Below are 20,945 nucleotides of genomic sequence, written 5' to 3'. Positions count from 1 at the left end.
ATCTGTGTGTGTGTGTGTGTGTGTGTGTGTGTGTGTGTGCGTGTGTGCGTGTGTGCACGTGGGTTTGTGTGTGTGTGTGTGTGTGTGTGTGTGTGTGTGTGTGTGTGTGTGTGTGTGTGTGTGAGAGAGAGACTGCAGACCAGCTGCCTGTGTGAAGAACCGTTTTCATTATTGAAGTGACAAAAAGCAGTTGGAGATATAATGTTGGTCTGAGAGGAAACGACCCCCGCCGGTCCTCTAACGCTGCGGTCACTGAGTGACGAGCTGCTGTGGACCGGGCCACCGCCTCCGACCGGTTCTTTGTATCTCAGCAGGCACATTGTGTTTTTTAATTGCTCTGGTTGTGACTCCTTGTAAGTTAATGAACCTAGAATGAGGCGGTAGCAAGAAACACCCAAAAGAAGGTCCGACTGTGACTGGGTTATTTATTTAATTTGAGAGTTTAAAAATTAATAGCGATACATCGTCCAATAGTATTCATTTTTGATGTAAGATAAGATAGAACTTTATTCATACCAAGGGAAATTGTCGTGCATTAACATTGTGACCAAGATATCTTCTGAGCTGGAGACAATTCACAACCAGAAACTCACTACAAACTAGGGCTGGGACGATACACCTATTTCTTTTTTTTTATTTGTTACTTATTCATCATTGATCTACTGTAGCAACTGGTTTCTGTTGTGCCATTATGTTTGTTTGTATTGAAAAAGTTAATAAAAAGCTTTAATTACAAAAAAAGTACAAAAAATTTATTTAAACTGTTAATGTCATATTATTGGAATATTATCACTGATGCTTTACCACACAGTTGGTGGCGGTGGAGCACATTTTAACTGCTTACATTAACTACTCACATTTTGTTTGTAAAAAATCTTAATCTGTAAAGTAACTCCAGCTTTCAGATAAATGTAGTGCAGTAAAAAGTACGATATTTATCTCTGAGATGTAGTAGAGTAGAAGGTAGAAGCAGCAGAAAATGGAAAGTAAAAGTACCTCAAAATTGTACTTAAGTACCGTACTTGAGTAAATGTACTTTGCACCACTGGATGGTGGACATGTTATTTTACACACATCAGAGTTCACACAGGTTGCCAGCTAAATACTGGCTGTGTACTCCACTGTGATACTAATAAAGTAATAAAGCTGCTCCAGTGCATCACTGAGGAACTGAGGGTGTCATTACCCGTCTGCAGGGAGCGCACACACCATCAGGCTCACCGGTGTTTACATCCCTTCATTAGCGTCAGGACACAACAGAGGTGAACCCAGGGTCGAATTGATTTCCTGTCCTCCTCCTCCTTTCCTCCACAAACACAGCGAACGGTTCGGCTCTGCAGAGTCCATCTCGTCCTGCGTCTGTCTTTAATGTGTGTTTGTGTTTGTGTGTGTTTTCTATTTTTAGCTATCGGGGTGCAGATGTCCTTGGATCTGCTGGAAAAGAGGTTCTGGGCCATTGCCAAGCAGGTGACCAGAGGACTCAAACATGATACAGGCTGATACATTCACCTTAACTGACTGATAACAAACTCCCTTTAACCTTAACTGAACCACAATAGGGATAATAATAGACAATTGAGTCCTGCAGGGATGACGTAGGCCAACCAAGGAGGTTGAAAAGAGCAGATGTCATGCGTCATCAACACATCATATCTTTGGGGTACAACAAATGCGCAGTAAAATCTGATCTGCACTTGCCGAAATTGAGCTTTGAGAGTGTGTGATTGTGGCAGTGCTCTACCGGGCGTAGTGACACACACCACACTGTTTCCTGCCAAGTTTAGTGACCAAAGTTCAACTAAAATTAACTTTAAGCCCAAATACACTGACCTAGTTAACGAATGTTTCTCAGTCCGCTCTGCAACAGTTTTCATATTATTGAATTTAAAGGGACTATTTGTAACTTTCAGAAATGCTTCTTAACAGCGACACCTGTGGCCGTGAAATCAACGAAAGTCAGCGTCGGGCTCGCGCTTGCTCGCTCTAAATATACCTGAACGAGCATCGCTCAAAACAGTGAGGCGACACACGTCAGCTAAAAGCACAATATCACTCTATATTTCAGCTGCTTGGCAGTAATGTTAGCTGACCAGACGAAGGTCTCTCCATGAATCAATGCTGATCCTAGTGTTGGCTTTTCCTGCCTAAGTGCAGGCTGATGCAGCGGGGCTCTGCAGCGTGTCTCCCTGCTCTCTCCGCCCGCAGCCGGAGAGAGCAGAGGAGACACCGGCACCCGGTCGGTAACGAGAGGGTAATGTAACTCTCTGAAGAGCTCCGTCACTTCACAAGACACGGGAAAGCTCTGTTGGTCTGGAGGAACTGCAGCATTTATTTCTGCACAAACGTCTCCTGTGCATTCACTAGATATTCTCAGAGCTAAATTAACTCTTCTGCAGTGTGGAGTGAGCGCGCGTTCACGTCTAGAGGTGGAGCGAGACAGCGAGGACGCGCGCGCATTCTGAGTGAAGGAGAGCAGGCAGCGGAGACGAGGCTCCAGCCACACGCGAGCGCGCATATGCGAACGCGCATGTGTGGCGACCCGCTACATTTATACGCTTAAAAAGTTACAAATAGTCCCTTTAAGTGGCCTCTTTTCTAATCTTTCCGGTTAAGAGAAAGCTGAGACATTAAATTCAATCAACAATCTAATTCTTGATAAATGGACCCATGTACTAATACTAACATGTTACACGTACGTAAGAATCCAATAGTTGTTAACATGTGTGCTGGCATGTTGACTGCAGACATGTTAACACCATAGATCGTAAGTGGACGTAGTCGTCGTTAGGTCACCTATTCGTTTGTGGACTGCCGTTTTGAATTTTGCCGTCTTTGGCCGTCGACATCTTGGTTTTTGGCCCTTACTATCTTGGTTTTTGGCCGTCGCCATCTTGGTTTTTGGCATGTTTGCATGCTAAATTTAACTCTCACCTTAAAGTCCAGCTTAGTGCTCCGTTAACCCTGGCTCTATTTTGGACTCTTCAGTCTTTCAGAGGTCAGCACTGTCCAGACCGTTTGCTGCAGGTCAAGGGCACAAATTTGTGTCAAAGTTCATCAAAATCAAACTTTACATAATATTGAAGATTTACTGCACCTTTACAAGCCAGCCCCCTGATTATGCAGATTCCATTGATATGAAATTAGATTTTTAAATAAATGCTTGTGTGATTGGGCCCTTAGAGTCTGAGATTTCTTAAAGTGACTTCCGTACAGAGGATAATAAGTTGATCTTTCCTCTGGCGCCCTCCTCAGGATAAACCTTACTTGTTTTTATTTTCACCCCGCTAGTGGTAAAGATCTAATAAAGACAACTCCCCTCCATTTGTATCCACCCTACAGTTTTGTTCTCTGGTGTTAAACGAGCATTACAGCCTCTCTGGGACACTAATTTGGCTTCAGACTTTTAATCTCGTGACAAAGTTTGTCCCCAGATTTGACATAAGGCCGACAAACACACACATACTCTCTCTCCAGGTCTTTGACCTTGTGAACGTCTCCTGCAGTTCAGTTCAGTGAAGCAGAGCTGCAGATGAATGTGTGCAGATGTCCTGTAGAGGTTGATGGTGCAGATAACATTATTAATTAAAGCTGACAGCTGTGACGGACCGCTTTAAGGACTTCCTCACTGCTGACATTAGCTCTTCTGATCATCCACAGACCACATTTAAATCCTGTCGCCACTAATTTACTGTTCTTAATGTTTATGCAACGTTTCTCCAATTCAATAATCGTCAGTCTGAAACAAGGCTGCTTCTCTTCTATCTCACATTAAAGAGAAAATTCACCGCTTTTTATGTGGATGTCCAAACAGTGTTGATGGTAAATGTAGTCGATTGAATCAATAAATTCCTCAGTGCTGCTAAATTCACCCAGAAAGCTGAGTTCTCCTACTCGTGGAGCCGTGCCGGCAGTGCCTACATGTACCAGAATGCATTGTGCGTGAGCTTCTGACACCTGAAGGGTGGTTTTGAGTGTTTTTTTTCCAGTGGCCACTCGCGGTATTTCTAATAATAAAAATGCCCCTGCTGCCCAAAAAGCATTTTTCCCATAGACCACCATTGTAAAAGAAAAGTCTGTAAAACTGTTGACAGGACACCTCGAGCTGCAAACAAGGTCGATTATGACTCTTTCTATTCTGAATTTTTGATCCATGGATGTTTTATATTTGTAAAACTTTTTTCAAACTGAGAAAAGCAATTTAAACATCTGTGACATCATCACAATGGAAAGATTATGGGCCCAGCGGGACAAACACTACTTTGCATATTCAGACGGGCCAAATCCGAGGAAACTGAAGCTGTCAGCAGCTGTTTAATACAGATCCATCTATTTTGTAAAACAACTGAATTTCTCAGTGACCAGTTAAACCAAGTTAAATCTCTAAAGCTAGTTAAGTTACTAGCCTTGACTGAAATGATGGCATCTTTTCACATTGTTTTTTTTGTCTTATTTGTTATTTTAAGTTAGACCACAAACTAAGTTTTGATAGTCAAAAAGAGATCCTACTTTCTCACAATGTCGAATGCTGACGAACCACAGCCCTTTTTAGCGCTCAAAAACTCACACTTTGCTCTTGTTTTGAATCTGTTTAAGAACTTTGAAGTCATTTTTAAACTGTTGTTACGATGTTGAAATATTTCTATTAATTTGTACTTTAATGATTATCATACAATTATCTCTACTGTGTTTTTTTTCCCCCTCATCTTCCTCGATTCATCTCCTCGTTGCTTCCAGCCTAGCGACACAGACGTGAGTAAACATTGATTATTGATTTAAAGTTTGTGTGGTATTCACAGTGCTACTTTTATTTTACATCATGTTTAGAGTCATAGTCTTAGTTTGCTCTGCACTATTTTCACCCCGCTTTATATTTCAACTGGTTAGTAACAGTAACTGGTTAGGTTAGACTGTTTTTTCTGGCAAGAATACAATTATTAAATGTTGAAATTATAATTTGCTTTTTCACAGCAGAACACTTATTTCCTGGAGGTTACCTCCACCTTCCTCTTGTGTGTTCAGCTGCAGCTTCGACAGCTCTGATCTCAGTGATTCAGCTTGTTTATGATGTTTGTGATGATGCAATGACCTCTGACCGTTAGACCTTCTGTCTCTCTTTCTCTCAGTGTTCAACCATCGAAGGCGTGTGTCCTCTCAGCTGTGAGAGCGTTGTAAGTAACCCTTCCTGCTCTGTCTGCTCGTCAACAAACATCAGTTCTTTTATGTTGAAAAACCTAAACACACACTACTTCTTCTTCTTCTTCTTCTTCTGCTGCTTCTGCTTCTGCTTCTGCTGCTTCTGCTTCTGCTTCTGCTTCTGCTTCTGCTTCTGCTTCTTTTTCTGCTTCCTCCTGTTCAGGATCTGAACTGTTTCCTGGTCGACAACAACGGCTTCATCCTGCTGTCCAAAGAGAGGAACGAGGTAAGATCTCAGACTCCAAGCAACTTGTGAGCATCTCTGGTTGTCCCATTCGGTCTGATGAGGCTGCACAGAGTTCACTAAATAGTTGTCTGTTTGGTCTAGAGGACATTTTCAGTTCATTATCATTTCCAAATTGATGAAGCATCTTGGATGTGTGTGACAAAATTCAGCACTACAAGATATCCAGTGACCTGGACCAGTGAGAACCTTTACAGAGATGATGCTGAATTTAATATACGGGGTGATTCTCAGTGTGTGAAATAATTATTCCAGTTACTTTAATGTGGTGTTTAATTAGTCTCAAGAACCGCACACACAAAAAACAGGCGTGATACAAGAGCATTTCTGCTCCGCGTGCACAAATGCGGTCCAGAGCACGAGGCTGTCACGAGCGCAAACTCGATAATAATGTAACTTTGACCGAAAGGTAAAATCGAGCTGTTGATCCATGTGACAAATAATTTTTCTAAAACACGTTTCAAGCCTATTTTAAGTTTATTTTTTGCTGCCAGGATGAATGATCAGATTTGGAAAACATAAGAGAAACTGCAGATAAAGTTCTTTAAATCTTTTGTTAATTAAACGGGAACACTTCGGCCCGCTGGGTTTAACCTCCGTGGCTTCAGGGAGTTGATTCTGGTAACCATCAGGATGAGTGTTGGTGTCATCAGGACGTTTCTCTCTGGATCATTGAATGTGCTCATAAACAACATCTGGAAGGTTCACAGATCTTAATCTGTATGTGTGTGGTGCATTAGCAGTTAAATATAGCAGCTGCTGTACCTGATGACCTCATCTGACTGTGGGCGGAGCCTAACCAGAGCGGATGTATGGCAGGTTTGATCCGTCGTTAAAGGTTAACTTGACTAAAATATGTGATTAGTTCAGTCGGTCACATTTAATTAACCAAAACTTTTAACAAAACCCAAATACATTAATCTGACTTGGTAAGAAAATATCGTTCTCTTTGTAAATGTTTTTGACTTAATCTTAATTTGATTTAGTATCTCGCAGTTTTTATTCTCGTAAATACAATGTATATTTATATATTTCTTTCCTTGGCTTAAATGGGCTCCCGTACGTATACGCAGATATCATTTGAAGGACTTTAATGTATCTTTGAGTGTGTAGAGACGAGCCGACTGTGAGCCTGCTGTCCATCTGACAGCTGCTCGTTAGCTCCGGATTAACTCGGCCTGTTAAGAGCCATATTACTGAGGATTAATCCAGAGCCCACCATGCTGCCATCAACACACACACACACACACACACACACACACACAGTTCACGCACCGCTTCTCTTCATCTGCTGAGATGTTTACTTCTGTTCCATTTCTTTAATCTCTGTCCGGAGCTTAAGATCATTGTTGGGTTGAAGACGTGTTACCGGGAGTCGAACCTGTGATGTTTGTGTTACAGGTCGGTCACAGTGACCGCGAGGCAGCAGCCAGCTGTGCAGCAGCAGCAGCAGCAGCAGCAGCTGGCTGTGCTGAGGCCCGATGAGGTTTAGCTGTCGTCCTCTGACATCTGTGAGGCTGTCAGGGTCAAACGGACCTCCGGTTTGAGTACAGAACTGCAGATGTGGAACACAGTAAAATCATCTCTTATGTAATAACGTGTTGATCTGAGCAGTTTGTTGTGTCTGTGGATCCACTCAGTAAAGATCTCAGACTCAGTCTAACTAGACGAGAGTCAAACTGAGGCTACATCCACACTAATACGTTTTTGTTTTATCGATCTCCGTCCATACGAGTGTTTTAGGGCCGTTACAGAATGAATTCAATTCAATTTCTTTTTATATAGCGTCATATTATAACAGAAGTTATCTGTAGACCCTTTTCATATAGAGCAGGTCTAGACTGTACTCTATTATTTAGAGACCCAACAAAAGATCCCCCATGAGCATGCATTGTTATGCGACAGTGGCAAGAAAAAACTCCCCTTTAACAGGTAGAAACCTTCGGGTGGTAATTAATGAATACATCTCTGTCCTTACTACCATGCCTCAAAATGCATATCACATGACCATTCACATACACTGGGTTTTCAATAAATGAATCTTGAGCGAAACCGAAGACCTCCAATAGCCAGAGGGGGAGATCTTAAAGAAAGCCTTTATTTTAGTTAATCTCTGTGGTGAGATTTGTTATTAAACTATTAGCACTTGTGTGACATTGTTGAAGTAAAAGGAAATATAACTTCAACACACAGCAGCAAAATGTTCTGGTCTAACCTTAAAGCAAGAATCATTTACTGTAGAAACTCATTTGTCATTATTTGCATGTCTGCTGCGTTCCCAGTGGCCTTACTAAGCAGATATTATGATAAAGTGCTTCCTGGATGTTTTGCTGAGCTCTGGACTTTACAGGAAGTTTTGTGGAAACACCCAGAATCCTCCCCCGCCGGTGTTAGAGCCGCTGTGGTGTGAAGGTGCAGCTCGTAGTGCGTTGCAGGCCACGGTAAATATTTAATCAGTAGAGAAATTAAGTCAGTGCTGACTAAAAGAAATGGTTCCTAGTGAGGAAGTGTAGTGAGCGGGGTGACGCAGGGTTTGTTGTTGGTCGTACGCAGAGTAAATCTCTGATCAATGATTCTGCCTGAGGAGCTGTTGCAGGAGTCCACAGTTCATCCGATAAACACCAACTATTATGTCTACAGGTGGGAATCACCTGAGACCCCACGATACCATATTATCACGATAGTTAAGTCACAATACGATCTTATTGCGATTTTTTATAATTTTGCGTTATATATTGCGATTTTCTACCTTTCTGAACTGCAAATTATGCAGTTTGTACATATAGATACAGTTTTCACTCTGTTCATCTCAGAGTTTTCATTCACATATCTGAAGGTCAGAGGTCAAGGGACCCCTTTGAAAATGGCCATGAAAGTTTTTCCTCGCCAAAATTTATCTTAAGTTTGGAGCGTTATTTAACCTCCTTCTTGACAAGTTAGTATGACATGGTTGGTACCAATATGATAATCACATGCAGTTTCATACTAATTTCTTTAATCGCATTAACACAACTTGTGATTTTTAAGTTGCAGCAGGTTGTAGTCACAAATTAATCACACATTTTTATCTGTTCAAAATGTACCTTAAAGGGAGATTTGTTAAGTATTTAATACTCTTATCAACTTGGGAGTGGACTAATATGCTGCTTTATGCAAATGTATGTATATATTTATTGTTGTAAATCAATTAACAACACAAAACAATGACAAATATTGTCCAGAAACCCTCACAGGTACTGCATTTAGCATAAAAAATATGCTCAAATCATAAACTATGACTTGCCCCAAACTGCATGTGATTATCATAAAGTGGGCATATCTGTAAAGGGGAGAGTCGTGGGTACCCATAGAACCCATTTTCATTCACACATCTTGAGGTCAGAGGTCAAGGGACCACTTTGAAAATGGCCATGATAGTTTTTCCTCGCTAAAATTTAGCACAAGTTTGGAGCGTTATTTAACCTCTTTCACGACAAGCCAGTATGACATGGTTGGTACCAATGGATTCATTAATTTTTTCTAGTTTTATATGATACCAGTATCTTCACTCTAGCTTTAAAACTGAGCCCGCTATAAACCTAAACATTTGCACAAGTTGTGTTAATGCATTAAAGAAATTAGTGGCGTTAAAACAAATTTGCTTTAACTTTGACAGCTCTAGTCTGAACCAATATCCATGGTGATCCAACAATTGTTGAGATGTTTCACTGTGGACCAAAGTGTTGGAGTGAAGGACTAACAGACGTTTCCTCCTTTAATCCTCAAAACTAGCTTGACTCAATATGGGAGTTGACCATCAGTGATTTGATGATATGATATTTTACTGGTAGCGGTTCCCAACAGCAGAACTGAAGCTGTGTTTTGCTGCGGCAGAGCTCCTGCTGGCGCTATTACTGCTCTTATTTTTTAGTTTATTCCAGCACGTTTATCCTCCACTGCTGCTGCTGCTGTCAGGTAAACAGAGGGTCTTGTTTTGCTGTAAGCAGCATCCGACCACTAACGCTCATCAACCTGCGAGTCCTCCAGGGCTGCTGGGAAAAATCCCGTCCAGACGGAGATAAAGTGTGGGCAGAGAGCAGCTTGTAAACGTGAACAGAGCTGCTGAGACAAAACACTCTGAATAATTCAGAGACTGGTGCTGCTGCTGAGGGCCAGACTCTCTGCAGACGCACAGGAATGACTTTAAATCACAGTTTAACACTTCACACCATCTGTTTTTATTCCTCCCAGTATTCTTACTCAGAGCTACTTATGATTAAGTGCTGTTTCATGCATGTCTTATTTATAGAAATAATTCAACATTTTGGGAAATGTGCTCATTTCACTCACTTTATTTATTTTTCCAGGTCGGTCGTTTCTTCGGCGAGGTGGACGGGTCCGTGATGGCGTCGCTGATCAAGATGGGAATGTTCAAAAAGTACGACTAAAAGTACTTTATAAGACGTGTTAAGATAAGGGATGTTATACTTTATATGACACGTTAAAATAAGGGATGTTATTCTTTATAAGACGTGTTAAGATAAGGAATGTTATACTTTATAAGACGTGTTAAGATAAGAGATGTTATACTTTATAAGACGTGTTAAGATAAGGGATGTTATACTTTATAAGACGTGTTAAGATAAGAGATGTTATACTTTAGAAGACATATTAAGATAAGGGATGTTATACTTTATAGGATGTGTTAAGATAAGGGATGTTATACTTTATAAGACGTGTTAAGATAAGAGATGTTATACTTTAGAAGACATTAAGATAAGGGATGTTATACTTTATAAGACATGTTAAGATAAGGGGTGTTATACTTTATAAGGCATGTTAAGATAAGATATATTATACTTTATAAGACATGTTAAGATAAGAGATATTATACTTTATAAGACATGTTAAGATAAGGGATGTTATACTTTAGAAGACATATTAAGATAAGGGATGTTATACTTTATAAGACATGTTAAGATAAGGGGTGTTATACTTTAGAAGACATATTAAGATAAGGGATGTTATACTTTATAAGACGTGTTAAGATAAGGGATGTTATACTTTATAAGACATGTTAAGATAAGGGATGTTATACTTTATAAGACGTGTTAAGATAAGAGATGTTATACTTTAGAAGACATATTAAGATAAGAGATGTTATACTTTAGAAGACATATTAAGATAAGGGATGTTATACTTTATAAGACGTGTTAAGATAAGAGATGTTATACTTTAGAAGACATATTAAGATAAGGGATGTTATACTTTATAGGATGTGTTAAGATAAGGGATGTTATACTTTATAAGACGTGTTAAGATAAGAGATGTTATACTTTAGAAGACATATTAAGATAAGGGATGTTATACTTTATAGGATGTGTTAAGATAAGGGATGTTATACTTTATAAGACGTGTTAAGATAAGAGATGTTATACTTTAGAAGACATATTAAGATAAGGGATGTTATACTTTATAAGACATGTTAAGATAAGGGGTGTTATACTTTATAAGGCATGTTAAGATAAGATATATTATACTTTATAAGACATGTTAAGATAAGAGATATTATACTTTATAAGACGTGTTAAGATAATAGATATTATACTTTATAAGACGTGTTAAGATAAGGGATGTTATACTTTATAAGACATGTTAAGATAAGGGATGTTATACTTTAGAAGACATATTAAGATAAGAGATGTTATACTTTAGAAGACATATTAAGATAAGGGATGTTATACTTTATAAGACGTGTTAAGATAAGAGATGTTATACTTTAGAAGACATATTAAGATAAGGGATGTTATACTTTATAGGATGTGTTAAGATAAGGGATGTTATACTTTATAAGACGTGTTAAGATAAGAGATGTTATACTTTAGAAGACATATTAAGATAAGGGATGTTATACTTTATAGGATGTGTTAAGATAAGGGATGTTATACTTTATAAGACGTGTTAAGATAAGAGATGTTATACTTTAGAAGACATATTAAGATAAGGGATGTTATACTTTATAAGACATGTTAAGATAAGGGGTGTTATACTTTATAAGGCATGTTAAGATAAGATATATTATACTTTATAAGACATGTTAAGATAAGAGATATTATACTTTATAAGACGTGTTAAGATAATAGATATTATACTTTATAAGACGTGTTAAGATAAGGGATGTTATACTTTATAAGACATGTTAAGATAAGGGATGTTATACTTTATAAGACGTGTTAAGATAAGGGATGTTATACTTTATAAGACGTGTTAAGATAAGGGATGTTAGGAAGGTGTTTTGAATTCATATTGAGGTTTGAATCTACTCACATGAGAACATCAGTATGTGAAGGATTCTACGATCTGCTGACGTTACTGGAGTTAATCTGAATGTTTGTTTGTCTGCAGGGTGTCGTTGTTTGACTACCAGGCGATGTGTAAGAACAGTCATCATCACCACAGCGGCGCCCGACCTCTGCTCAGTGTGAGTTACTATTAACCTTACACTACTTCTGTTGCTGTAATGAGTATGTAGCTTTGACAGACTTTGAGATTGAAATGTTTTTTTTAGTCAAAACTAAAATCTATTTAACAAAACCAACGAGTGACTTGCCAAATAAAATAAGACTTTCTTGATTTCATCACATTTATTGGCTCCACAGTGTTAAAAACCAGATAACGTACAGTTCTTGTATTAACTTGTTTTCCTTTTTGTCCTGCAGCCGTTTTATGGCATCGCTGCGTTAATGAGATGGTTCTTCTCCAACGCTTGGATGTAAGTATCATCTCATGTGTTTTATTCAGTAGTTTATCAGTGGGGAGTGACAAGACAGGAAGTAGAAGGTAAATAATAGGTAAAAAAGGTTGATGTGAAACCAGGATGTTACAGTGAGACATGAGACACCTGTAACCATGTATCTTTTTTTTCTTTCTTTTTTTACCAACCGTACAAAAAACACACCAATTTAAAAAAGTAAAATCATTTTTAAAAAGTTAAAATTGGGGAGGACAGGAGAAACCAACCCACGGCATCATGTTATTTAAAACTAGTTGGCTACTCCATGACACACGTTGAGTGACAGCCTCCTCAATTACGTAATGAGGCAGAAATGTATAAATAAATGTATGAAGAAAAGAATACAGATACGTTTGGGGAAATAAATAATGGATGAAATGCAAAGGGAAAGTGCATAAATAAATAAATGCTTAAACACATAAATAAATACATTTAAAGATAAATAAAAAAATAAAAATACATACATACATAAATGCAAACATAAATAAATTAAAAAATTAATAAAATTAAATACATAAATAAATAAAAAGGAAAATTAAACAGAAGAGTAAATAAATAAGGGAATTAATACAAAGATTAATAAATAAATAAGCATATTAAAACAGAAATATCAATTTATTTATTCTAAATATTATTTTGGCTACATTTAATGACATATTTATTTATTTATTTATCAAGTCATTTATTTATTTATTTTTGATTTTGGCAGGTTCCATCCTCCATATTATAGATTGCCAAGGTACATGATTTTAAAATGAAAAACTGCTTCCAGGACAGCGTGGACACTTCTCCAATATAAAGCCATGGAGGGACAATTCCAGAAAATGTGAATGTGTTTTCTCAGGACCTCCAGCAGGCCGCCTGATTAGAGTAGTTAGTTTACTGGAGTACAGAAGAATAGAGTCACATTCTTCCAGCTGAAGTCTCTCCAGGAGGGAGAGCTTGTCATTAGCTATTGCTACCCAGGGCTAAAAAAAACAATATTTTTCAAGGTTATTAAAGGAATAAATAAGTTGAATCAATCACTGCTCTTGTTGTTCTGGAGTTGAATGTCTTTATTGAGGGTTGCAGTTATTCTGTAACCGACTGCATCATTATATTTAAAAACACATTTAGTCATTATTAATATTTACTTCACACAGACATGATACAGAAAATACATGATACCCAAAGTGTGAAGAAAGCTGCAGTGAGAGTTTGGACCTTTGCCCGTTTCAAACCTTAAATGGATGTGAAATATGTCCTGAGGACATGTTTAATATTAATGAGTCAGTGTGCTGGATTTAATGTGTTTTAATATGCATAAATCAAACAGAGAGTCTAAATGTAAAATGAAAATCCACCACCTCTGAGAAACGGAGGATTTTTTACAAATAAATTAAAGAAGTGATGGTTCTTAAAGATCAGTGAATATAGGAAATACTTTTACCGACTGAACCCTCCACAGCTCAAAGTTATTAAAAGTATCTGCTGGATGTGACGGTGTGTAGATACTCATTAACACATTACACACTCTTTATACGTTTGTGTCTCCCGTCAGGTTCCTGCTGGACTTTAACCTCTGTGGTCTCTGGCACTCTGATTATTTTGTGGACGGTAAGATGTGAACACGTTAAACATTATACTCAGTGGAGGAAGAAGTACTCAGATCTGTTAGTTAAGTAGTAATACCACAGTGTAGAAATACTCTGTTACAAGTGAATGCACTTAAAGGTCCCATATTGTAAAAAGATTTGTCATGTATTTGATATTATGTGTTCAACACGGTAATGTTGCAGCTGGTAAAGGTCGAGCTAATTTTGATTACTTTATATACTGCTGGGTAGCTTCTGAATTTCACCAAGTAATCAATAATGTCTTTATCCACAAACATACATTATCATTTATTAGTTGATTATGTTTTGTATTATTAATCAGAATCCACAAAGTAATAAGGTGGATAGTAAGTGGTGGAAAGTGACTTTTACTCAAGTACTGCACTGCCACTATGGGTAGCCTGAGGGACTCACTATCTTACTGCTAGTACCGCTATCTATAACATATATCACGCCCATAATCATTTCTCCACTAATGCCCCTGAGAATAAGGTGGATACCTGCTAAACCTCAATCTATTGAGGTATAAAATAAAATAAACACATGTTAAAATATTGAATATAGAGTTGCCTGTCAGAGCAAAGACAGGAGGTGTGATTGTTTCCATCGTCTCATCACTGCTTTATGTCTCATTTACAAACATTCGGTTTAAAAATGGCGGCCTCATCTCCATCCTCATCCTCATCCTCATCGTCATCATCATCATCGTCACCTCGGCGTGGTCTCTGTGTATCTTCACTGTGATCCATCTTCATCCATTCAGCCAAGGCTGGTTATCATACAAGTGAGTACAACATGTGTGTGTGTGCGTGTGTGTTATATTCAATCAAGAACTTTATTGTCATTATGCAAAAAAACAAAACACTGTAGTTGCCCTCTTTAGGGGGAGATAGCAGGTCAACAGTAGATGTCACATAGAAGTGGTGTACATCATCTGAAAGCTGGGAACCTGAAGATTAATCTGAGATGCAGCTCAGCATGTCTGTAAAGTTCTTCTAGTCATAAATCAGAAATAAACATTAATTAATTAATTAATTAATTAATTAATTAATTAATTAATTAATTAATTAATTCATATTAATTGTAAAAGTGTATAAGGGATTATAAGGGACATTATGATAGAAGTATATGATGGTCATCCCCATGCTCTATTATGTTTCATAAATTGATGCAGCAATGTTTGGGTTGATACCATTTGTTACACAGATATGGAGCTAAATGTAACCATTTTTTACCACTCAAGAATTGAGATGATGAAAATGCAGAAATATTTAGAATAGGCGGAAATAACCCATTTATACTGCATTCAAAAAACTGCATGTGATTATCATAAAGTGGGCCTGTCTGTAAAGGGGAGACTCGTGGGTACCCAGAGAACCCATTTTCATTCACATATCTGAAGGTCAGAGGTCAAGGGAGCCCTTTGAAAATGGCTATGCCAGTTTTTGCCAAAAGTTCATTAGGTTTTCTAGTTTCAAATGATCCTAGTATCTTCACTCTAGCTCTGCTACAGCCTCTGAAAAAAAAATAAAGTTTGCCAAGGGAGAAATAAATGAGGTACGGATGAGATAAAATATTAGCAATAAATATCAGTGATAAAAAGTGCAGAATCTGAGCAATGCAAGTATGAAAATATAAGCAATATGAGTATAATAATACATCTTTTAGCGCTAAAATATCAGAGACAGAAAGACGATGAAATCTGTCCACAGTTTGAGGACATTTTGATGGTCGTCGTCTAGTCACTGAATGAGTTCATATTAAAAATTAAAATGTTCAATTCTCACAGTATATTAATGTGTGTGTGTGTGTGTGTGTGTGTGTGTGTGTGTGTGTGTGTGTGTGTGTGTGTGTGTGTGTGTGTGTGTGTGTGTGTGTGTGTGTGTGTGTGTGTGTGTGTGTGTGTGTGTGTGTGTGTGTGTGTGTGTGTGTGTGTGCGCGTGCGCGTGTGTGTGTGTGCGTGTGTGTGTGTGTCAGGTCATAAGCAGAGGAAGGTGGAGGCTCTGCAGCCCTGCGACACGGCGTATCCTGGCTTCATGTACGATTCGTCTGTCAGAGAAGCCAACAGCCTCATCAAGTGTGGACGCTGTCAGAAGTACGACACACACACACTCACACACACACACACACACACACACAGTGATGGAAGAACTATTCAGATCATTTACTGCAGTAAAAGTACTTATACCATGCTGTGAAAATACTCCACCACAAGTAAAAATCCTACATTCAAAACCTTACTGAAGTAAAGGTATGTAAGTGTTATCAGCACTGTGTAGTAAAAGCATTGATGTTGCAGAAAAATGTTCCTTATCAGTGTTTTACTATTATATCTGATGTTTCTGGATTAATAATACTGCTGCATTATTGTGTACGTTGCATTTTAATAATTATATACTGTTGGCTGGTTTAATCTACAACAATGCATCATATATAAATACACCTACAGCTCCATCTAGTGGTCAAACCACGAGACCTTCTGGTGCATCAAGGTTTTAGTCGTTATTCATGAAAACAAATATAAAAGATTTGATAAAAAAATACTGAAACTGAAAGTACATTTTGGTAAAGTGTCAACACAAGGTCAACAACAGTAAACATGTGTCTGTTTGCAGTACAACTACAGTCAGCTCCATGCCTTCTGTATTATGTGCAGGCCTATGTGTAAAACTGAACCATGTGCTTACTGTACATAGTTTTGCATATCAAAGTTATGAATAACTCTTAACGATCAAGATCACGGGAGCGCGACGCAACTCTAGTAAAACTCTCCTGATTTTATTCCGGCATTGTCAATATGTCTGTGACATGAAATCACTTGAAAAGTCGATTGCTGTAAGGTCGACATTAGTTGTTATTGATGATGTGAGTGTTAATGAGGGAGTGGTTGTTGACTGTATCTTGTCTGTGTTGTGTTTCAGGATGTTTGTTGTGCAGCAGATTCCTGACAGTAACCTGGTTCTGGTTGTGGCTCAGGCCGACTGTGACTGTTCCCGTCAGTATGGACCCATCCTGCTGGAGCCCAAAGAGATCAAATATATCCTTCAACAATCTCTGAACCAATCAGCTATCGGATGTAGCCGTAATAATACATTTTAAGCATTTTGTCAGTTCCCATAGGCCTCCACTAGGGATGTCACGATACCAGAAGTTAGTAGTCGATACCAATACCAGTGAAATTAATCGATTTTCGATACTAATTCGATATGATAAGGTCATATTTCCTCTATATTATTTGTTTTACAATACTGTGAAAACATTTTCTAACAACTGGATTTATTCAAGTTTTTCGCCAAAAACTACATTTAACAAGATTACATTTGAACACATCATGAAAATGAATTTACTTTCGCCCAATAGACCTACTCATTTTTACTGAATAGAGCCTGAACGCATCATAATGTAAACCAATGGCACCTCCCGTTAACTAGCTCTCGTCCTGCAGATTTCAACACGGATTTGATCAGATAGTTCCTGATATAAATCTTAAATTTTCACTAGTTTTTCTCTGTATTTCTGTGAGATTGTGTGATTTGTATTTAAATGCAACTTTTGTTAATTTTTTTAAAAACGTACAAAAACTGTTTTATATTCCTTAAAGTAAGGTTCTGAAAAAAAGCTAATTTAGGTATCGAAACTCAGGAATAGTATCGGAACTAGTATCAAAAATATTCAAACGATGCTGAGCGGTAGTACTCTGCCATGAGTTGTCTGTTTTCCTTAACGGCAGTGAACATAACGCCACAGTGAAGTGCAACAGGATGAAATCCCAGAAGGTACGGCGGCGTCCGGAGTCCTGCCACGCCTACCACCCGAAGGTGAGTTCTGAAGCTGTGGGCTCACCTGACTTCTCTCAGACAACTTAACGATTAGACAACTCTATGAACAGGTTGTCCGCGGGGAGTTGACGTTTTTATGACTACCTTATGTCACTGACATTTTTATTTCTATTTTCTGATGTGCTATACTGACTTTTTTTATGACATACTATACTATGACATTTTAATGTATTTCATGACATCTTTAACATAATGTACTAAGATCTTTTATGACGTATTATACAATGATTTTTTTATGTCATACTACACTGACATTTTTGTTTCTTTTTTATTATGTGTTCTACTGACTTTTTTAGACATACTATACTATGATTTTTTTCATGACTTTTTTCGACATACTATGCTATGATTTTTTTTCATGACTTTTTATGACATACTAAACTGACATTTTTCATTACCTTGTACGACATACTACTATTACATTTTTGACATACTATACAATGACTTTTTCATGTTTTTATTACATATCTTACCATAATGACTGGTTGAAATACAGCAACATAAAGAGGGACACAATACAGAGTTGGATGGAACAGAATACAACATTTATTACAAAATGACAAAAAGGGAGCCACTGTGTGGGAGTAATTATCCACTTATATAGACCCAGTTCACATCCTCACACAGGAGCCGTCAAGCATTCATCAGGGAACTGAACCTAAAACACAGAGACATAGAACAGAAACAGACATACATAAGAATGTCATATTAGTATGTCGAAAAAGGACATGAATAAAAGTCATAGTATGTCAACAAATTTCCTTAAGTCATAGATTAGTATCTTGAAAAATGTTCAAAAAAAAGTAATAATGTAGTATGTCGAAAAAAGTCAAAGTACGTTTTAATAAAGTCATAGAGTAATACGTCAAAAAAGGTCGTAAAAAGTTATATTATAGTATGTCGAAAAAAGTCATAGTATAATATGTCATAAAAAAAAGCCATAGTACAATATGTTGAAAAATGTCATAAAAAAGTCAAAGTATAGTATGTAGAAAGGCATAGAAAAAATTGTATTTAGTTATTAAAAAACGTATATTCTATACAGTCATAAATAAACAAATACAACCAATAATAATACAAAAGTATTTATCTGTATCGTTACCTCTTATGTTGAAATTCTCCAACAGGAAGATGCTAAGGAGTGTGGCGGGGCGTCGGCCATCTTCCTGTCGCTCTCGGTCTTCTCGGCCTCTCTGCTCGCCTCGTCTCTCCTCCACCATTGGACGTAAAGAAGGGACCGATCAAGACGCTCCTAGGGAGGCGGCGGGAACGTCGTGCACGTCGCCAAAGGATGTTTTTTACTTTCCATGAGAGACGACGGGACATCTCAGATTTTCTCTCCTGCTGTTCAGACGAGCTTCGACTCTCTCTTCAGTGGAGATAAAGGGCTTCTTCATGTTTTTATTTCTCCTTCTTGAACTATAAACTGAACGAGGACCAGAGCGTCCTCAGTGCAGCTTCAGTTGTTGCCATCACACTCAACGAATGTAGCGTCTTTCTAGCTTTTTTTACAGAAATATTGTATACAAAGTAGATTTTTACATTTGCAATTTAAAAAAAAAAGTAGGATTAAAGTAAAGGTTGAGCTTTAAACGCTGACATTCTCAGCTCTCTGAGAGGTCAAAGGTCAACAGAAAATACAGTCGCCAAATGTTAAAGGACCAGTTATTCTTTAAGAGATTATTTACCTGCAGGTATCCTGGATTTTAGACTGAAGCTGATGTGTTTTTAAACCAGATTTAAGTCCTGTCTACATGTATACAGATATTTTTAAAAACAAATATTTCCCTCTACATTTCGGCCTCTCGTCCACGCACACAGAGTTTTGGGTCACAAAAATGGATATTTTTGAAAACGCCTTCTAAGTAGGGCTGCACAATTAATCGAAAACAATTTTGGCTTCCCACAATTAAATGAACATGATCGACTGCGATATTATTGACGTTTAAAATGCGCGCTACACTAATAGGAAGCTCTGCAAAATGAACATGCACTGAATTCAGGTGAAGAAAAACCTTATTTGAAGTCTTATTTTGAAGCAACAATTTGCTAATTAGTAAATAATTAGTTTTCTAATTAATGTAGTAGCACAACATGAAAGTGAAGTGCTCCGTTTTATTTTGATTAAAAAGTTACAGTACAATTTTATTTCTTCTAGGAGATGGATAAGGATCAATCTTTATTTTGATGCAAAGATTTGTACAGGAATGTAGCACAACATGGAAGTGAAAGCAGTGCAATAAAAATATTTTGTCCCTAAAGTCAATGAATAACCGTGATAAATAATCGTGATCTCTGTTAAACTGTTACCCAACTGAGTGTAATGAAGCCGAAGGAAAGGGAGAGAGAAGGCTGGTAACTAAGCTCCCGTGACCTTTAACTTGTGATCTCACTTGTGGTGATGTAACCATTACGGCGAGCGTTTGGAGTTGTTTTTGCGTTCGAGTGTGGACGGAGATATTGTGTAAAACAAAGGTCTTGTGGACAGATTTTTTTCTTTTAAACAAAGGGGAAAATATCTGTATACGTGAAGACGGGGCCTAAAACTCGCAGAGGTTTCAGTTGAATTTCTGATTGTTAACGTTGGTACTGTTCAACTCTGCTGTAGAGATTCAGGAAACGCAACTCAACAAATTAACACAAGCGAGCCTCCTCATACACTTAAATGTCACAGAAATCATTTCGAACGCTCTTCTCTGAACACAGAAATTAGCCTCGTGGATTAGCTAATGTGGCTGATTCGTCTGGAGTAATAAAAGAACAGTTATTACTTCTTGTTTTGCTTGTTATGTTTCCCAAATCTCTACAGCAAAGGTGATTATTATTATTATTATTATCATTATTATAACTGCAGCTCTTACATTTGAAACTGTACTCTTTCAAATTTTGATATAAAGAATAATTATTGTTCAGCTCTCTTTATATTTCCTGACTTTACATTACTGACAGCTGGCAAACAGGAGGTTAAATACATTTATATAACTTCCATGTTTCTGTGGTAACGGGTACACTTCAGCAGGAAATCTCACTTTAAATTCACAGTTCATGTACAGGAGGGCTCAACCGATACATGTGTCTGAGGCCAGAGTAGTTTTATATTTAGTCACTAAAACGGGCACACCAAACATGATTACATACAAAGTTAATACAAAGAGGCGGATAGACGTGAAATTCGCACGACGCTGTGTCGCGAAACCCCATCAGTGTTGAGATTCTCAGTGTTGATGGAGCAGCTGCAGCTCCATCCAAACTCCATTCAGAAAACAAGCATTTTAAAAGTTGTTTGCTTGTCGTCTTGGTAA

The 20,945-nt window shown here is 37.8% G+C and overlaps 1 protein-coding gene across 4 annotated transcripts in view; it reads left to right on the top strand.

Moving 5' to 3' along the window:
* LOC119486281 (voltage-dependent calcium channel subunit alpha-2/delta-4-like) overlaps positions 1-20,555 on the top strand; it is a 115,142-nt gene extending 94,587 nt beyond the window's left edge. For 3 of the 4 annotated variants that reach the window (XM_037766295.1, XM_037766293.1, XM_037766292.1), the window contains 13 exons: positions 1,406-1,467; positions 4,735-4,749; positions 5,124-5,168; positions 5,357-5,419; positions 9,784-9,854; positions 11,822-11,897; positions 12,136-12,188; positions 13,750-13,805; positions 14,568-14,588; positions 15,782-15,899; positions 16,726-16,841; positions 17,540-17,622; positions 18,771-20,555. In XM_037766295.1, coding sequence (XP_037622223.1) covers positions 1,406-1,467; positions 4,735-4,749; positions 5,124-5,168; positions 5,357-5,419; positions 9,784-9,854; positions 11,822-11,897; positions 12,136-12,188; positions 13,750-13,805; positions 14,568-14,588; positions 15,782-15,899; positions 16,726-16,841; positions 17,540-17,622; positions 18,771-18,872 — 881 coding nt within the window. In that variant the 3' untranslated portion in view covers positions 18,873-20,555. The remainder of the gene's footprint in view (positions 1-1,405; positions 1,468-4,734; positions 4,750-5,123; positions 5,169-5,356; positions 5,420-9,783; positions 9,855-11,821; positions 11,898-12,135; positions 12,189-13,749; positions 13,806-14,567; positions 14,589-15,781; positions 15,900-16,725; positions 16,842-17,539; positions 17,623-18,770) is intronic. The other variant, XM_037766294.1, reaches the window with a different exon arrangement.
* Positions 20,556-20,945: the final 390 nt, after the last annotated feature.

Source organism: Sebastes umbrosus, chromosome 4, assembly GCF_015220745.1.
Source record: "Sebastes umbrosus isolate fSebUmb1 chromosome 4, fSebUmb1.pri, whole genome shotgun sequence".
NCBI lineage: Eukaryota > Metazoa > Chordata > Actinopteri > Perciformes > Sebastidae > Sebastes > Sebastes umbrosus.
Note: the sequence above shows the minus strand (reverse complement) of the source record. Positions and strands in the feature narration are given on the sequence as shown.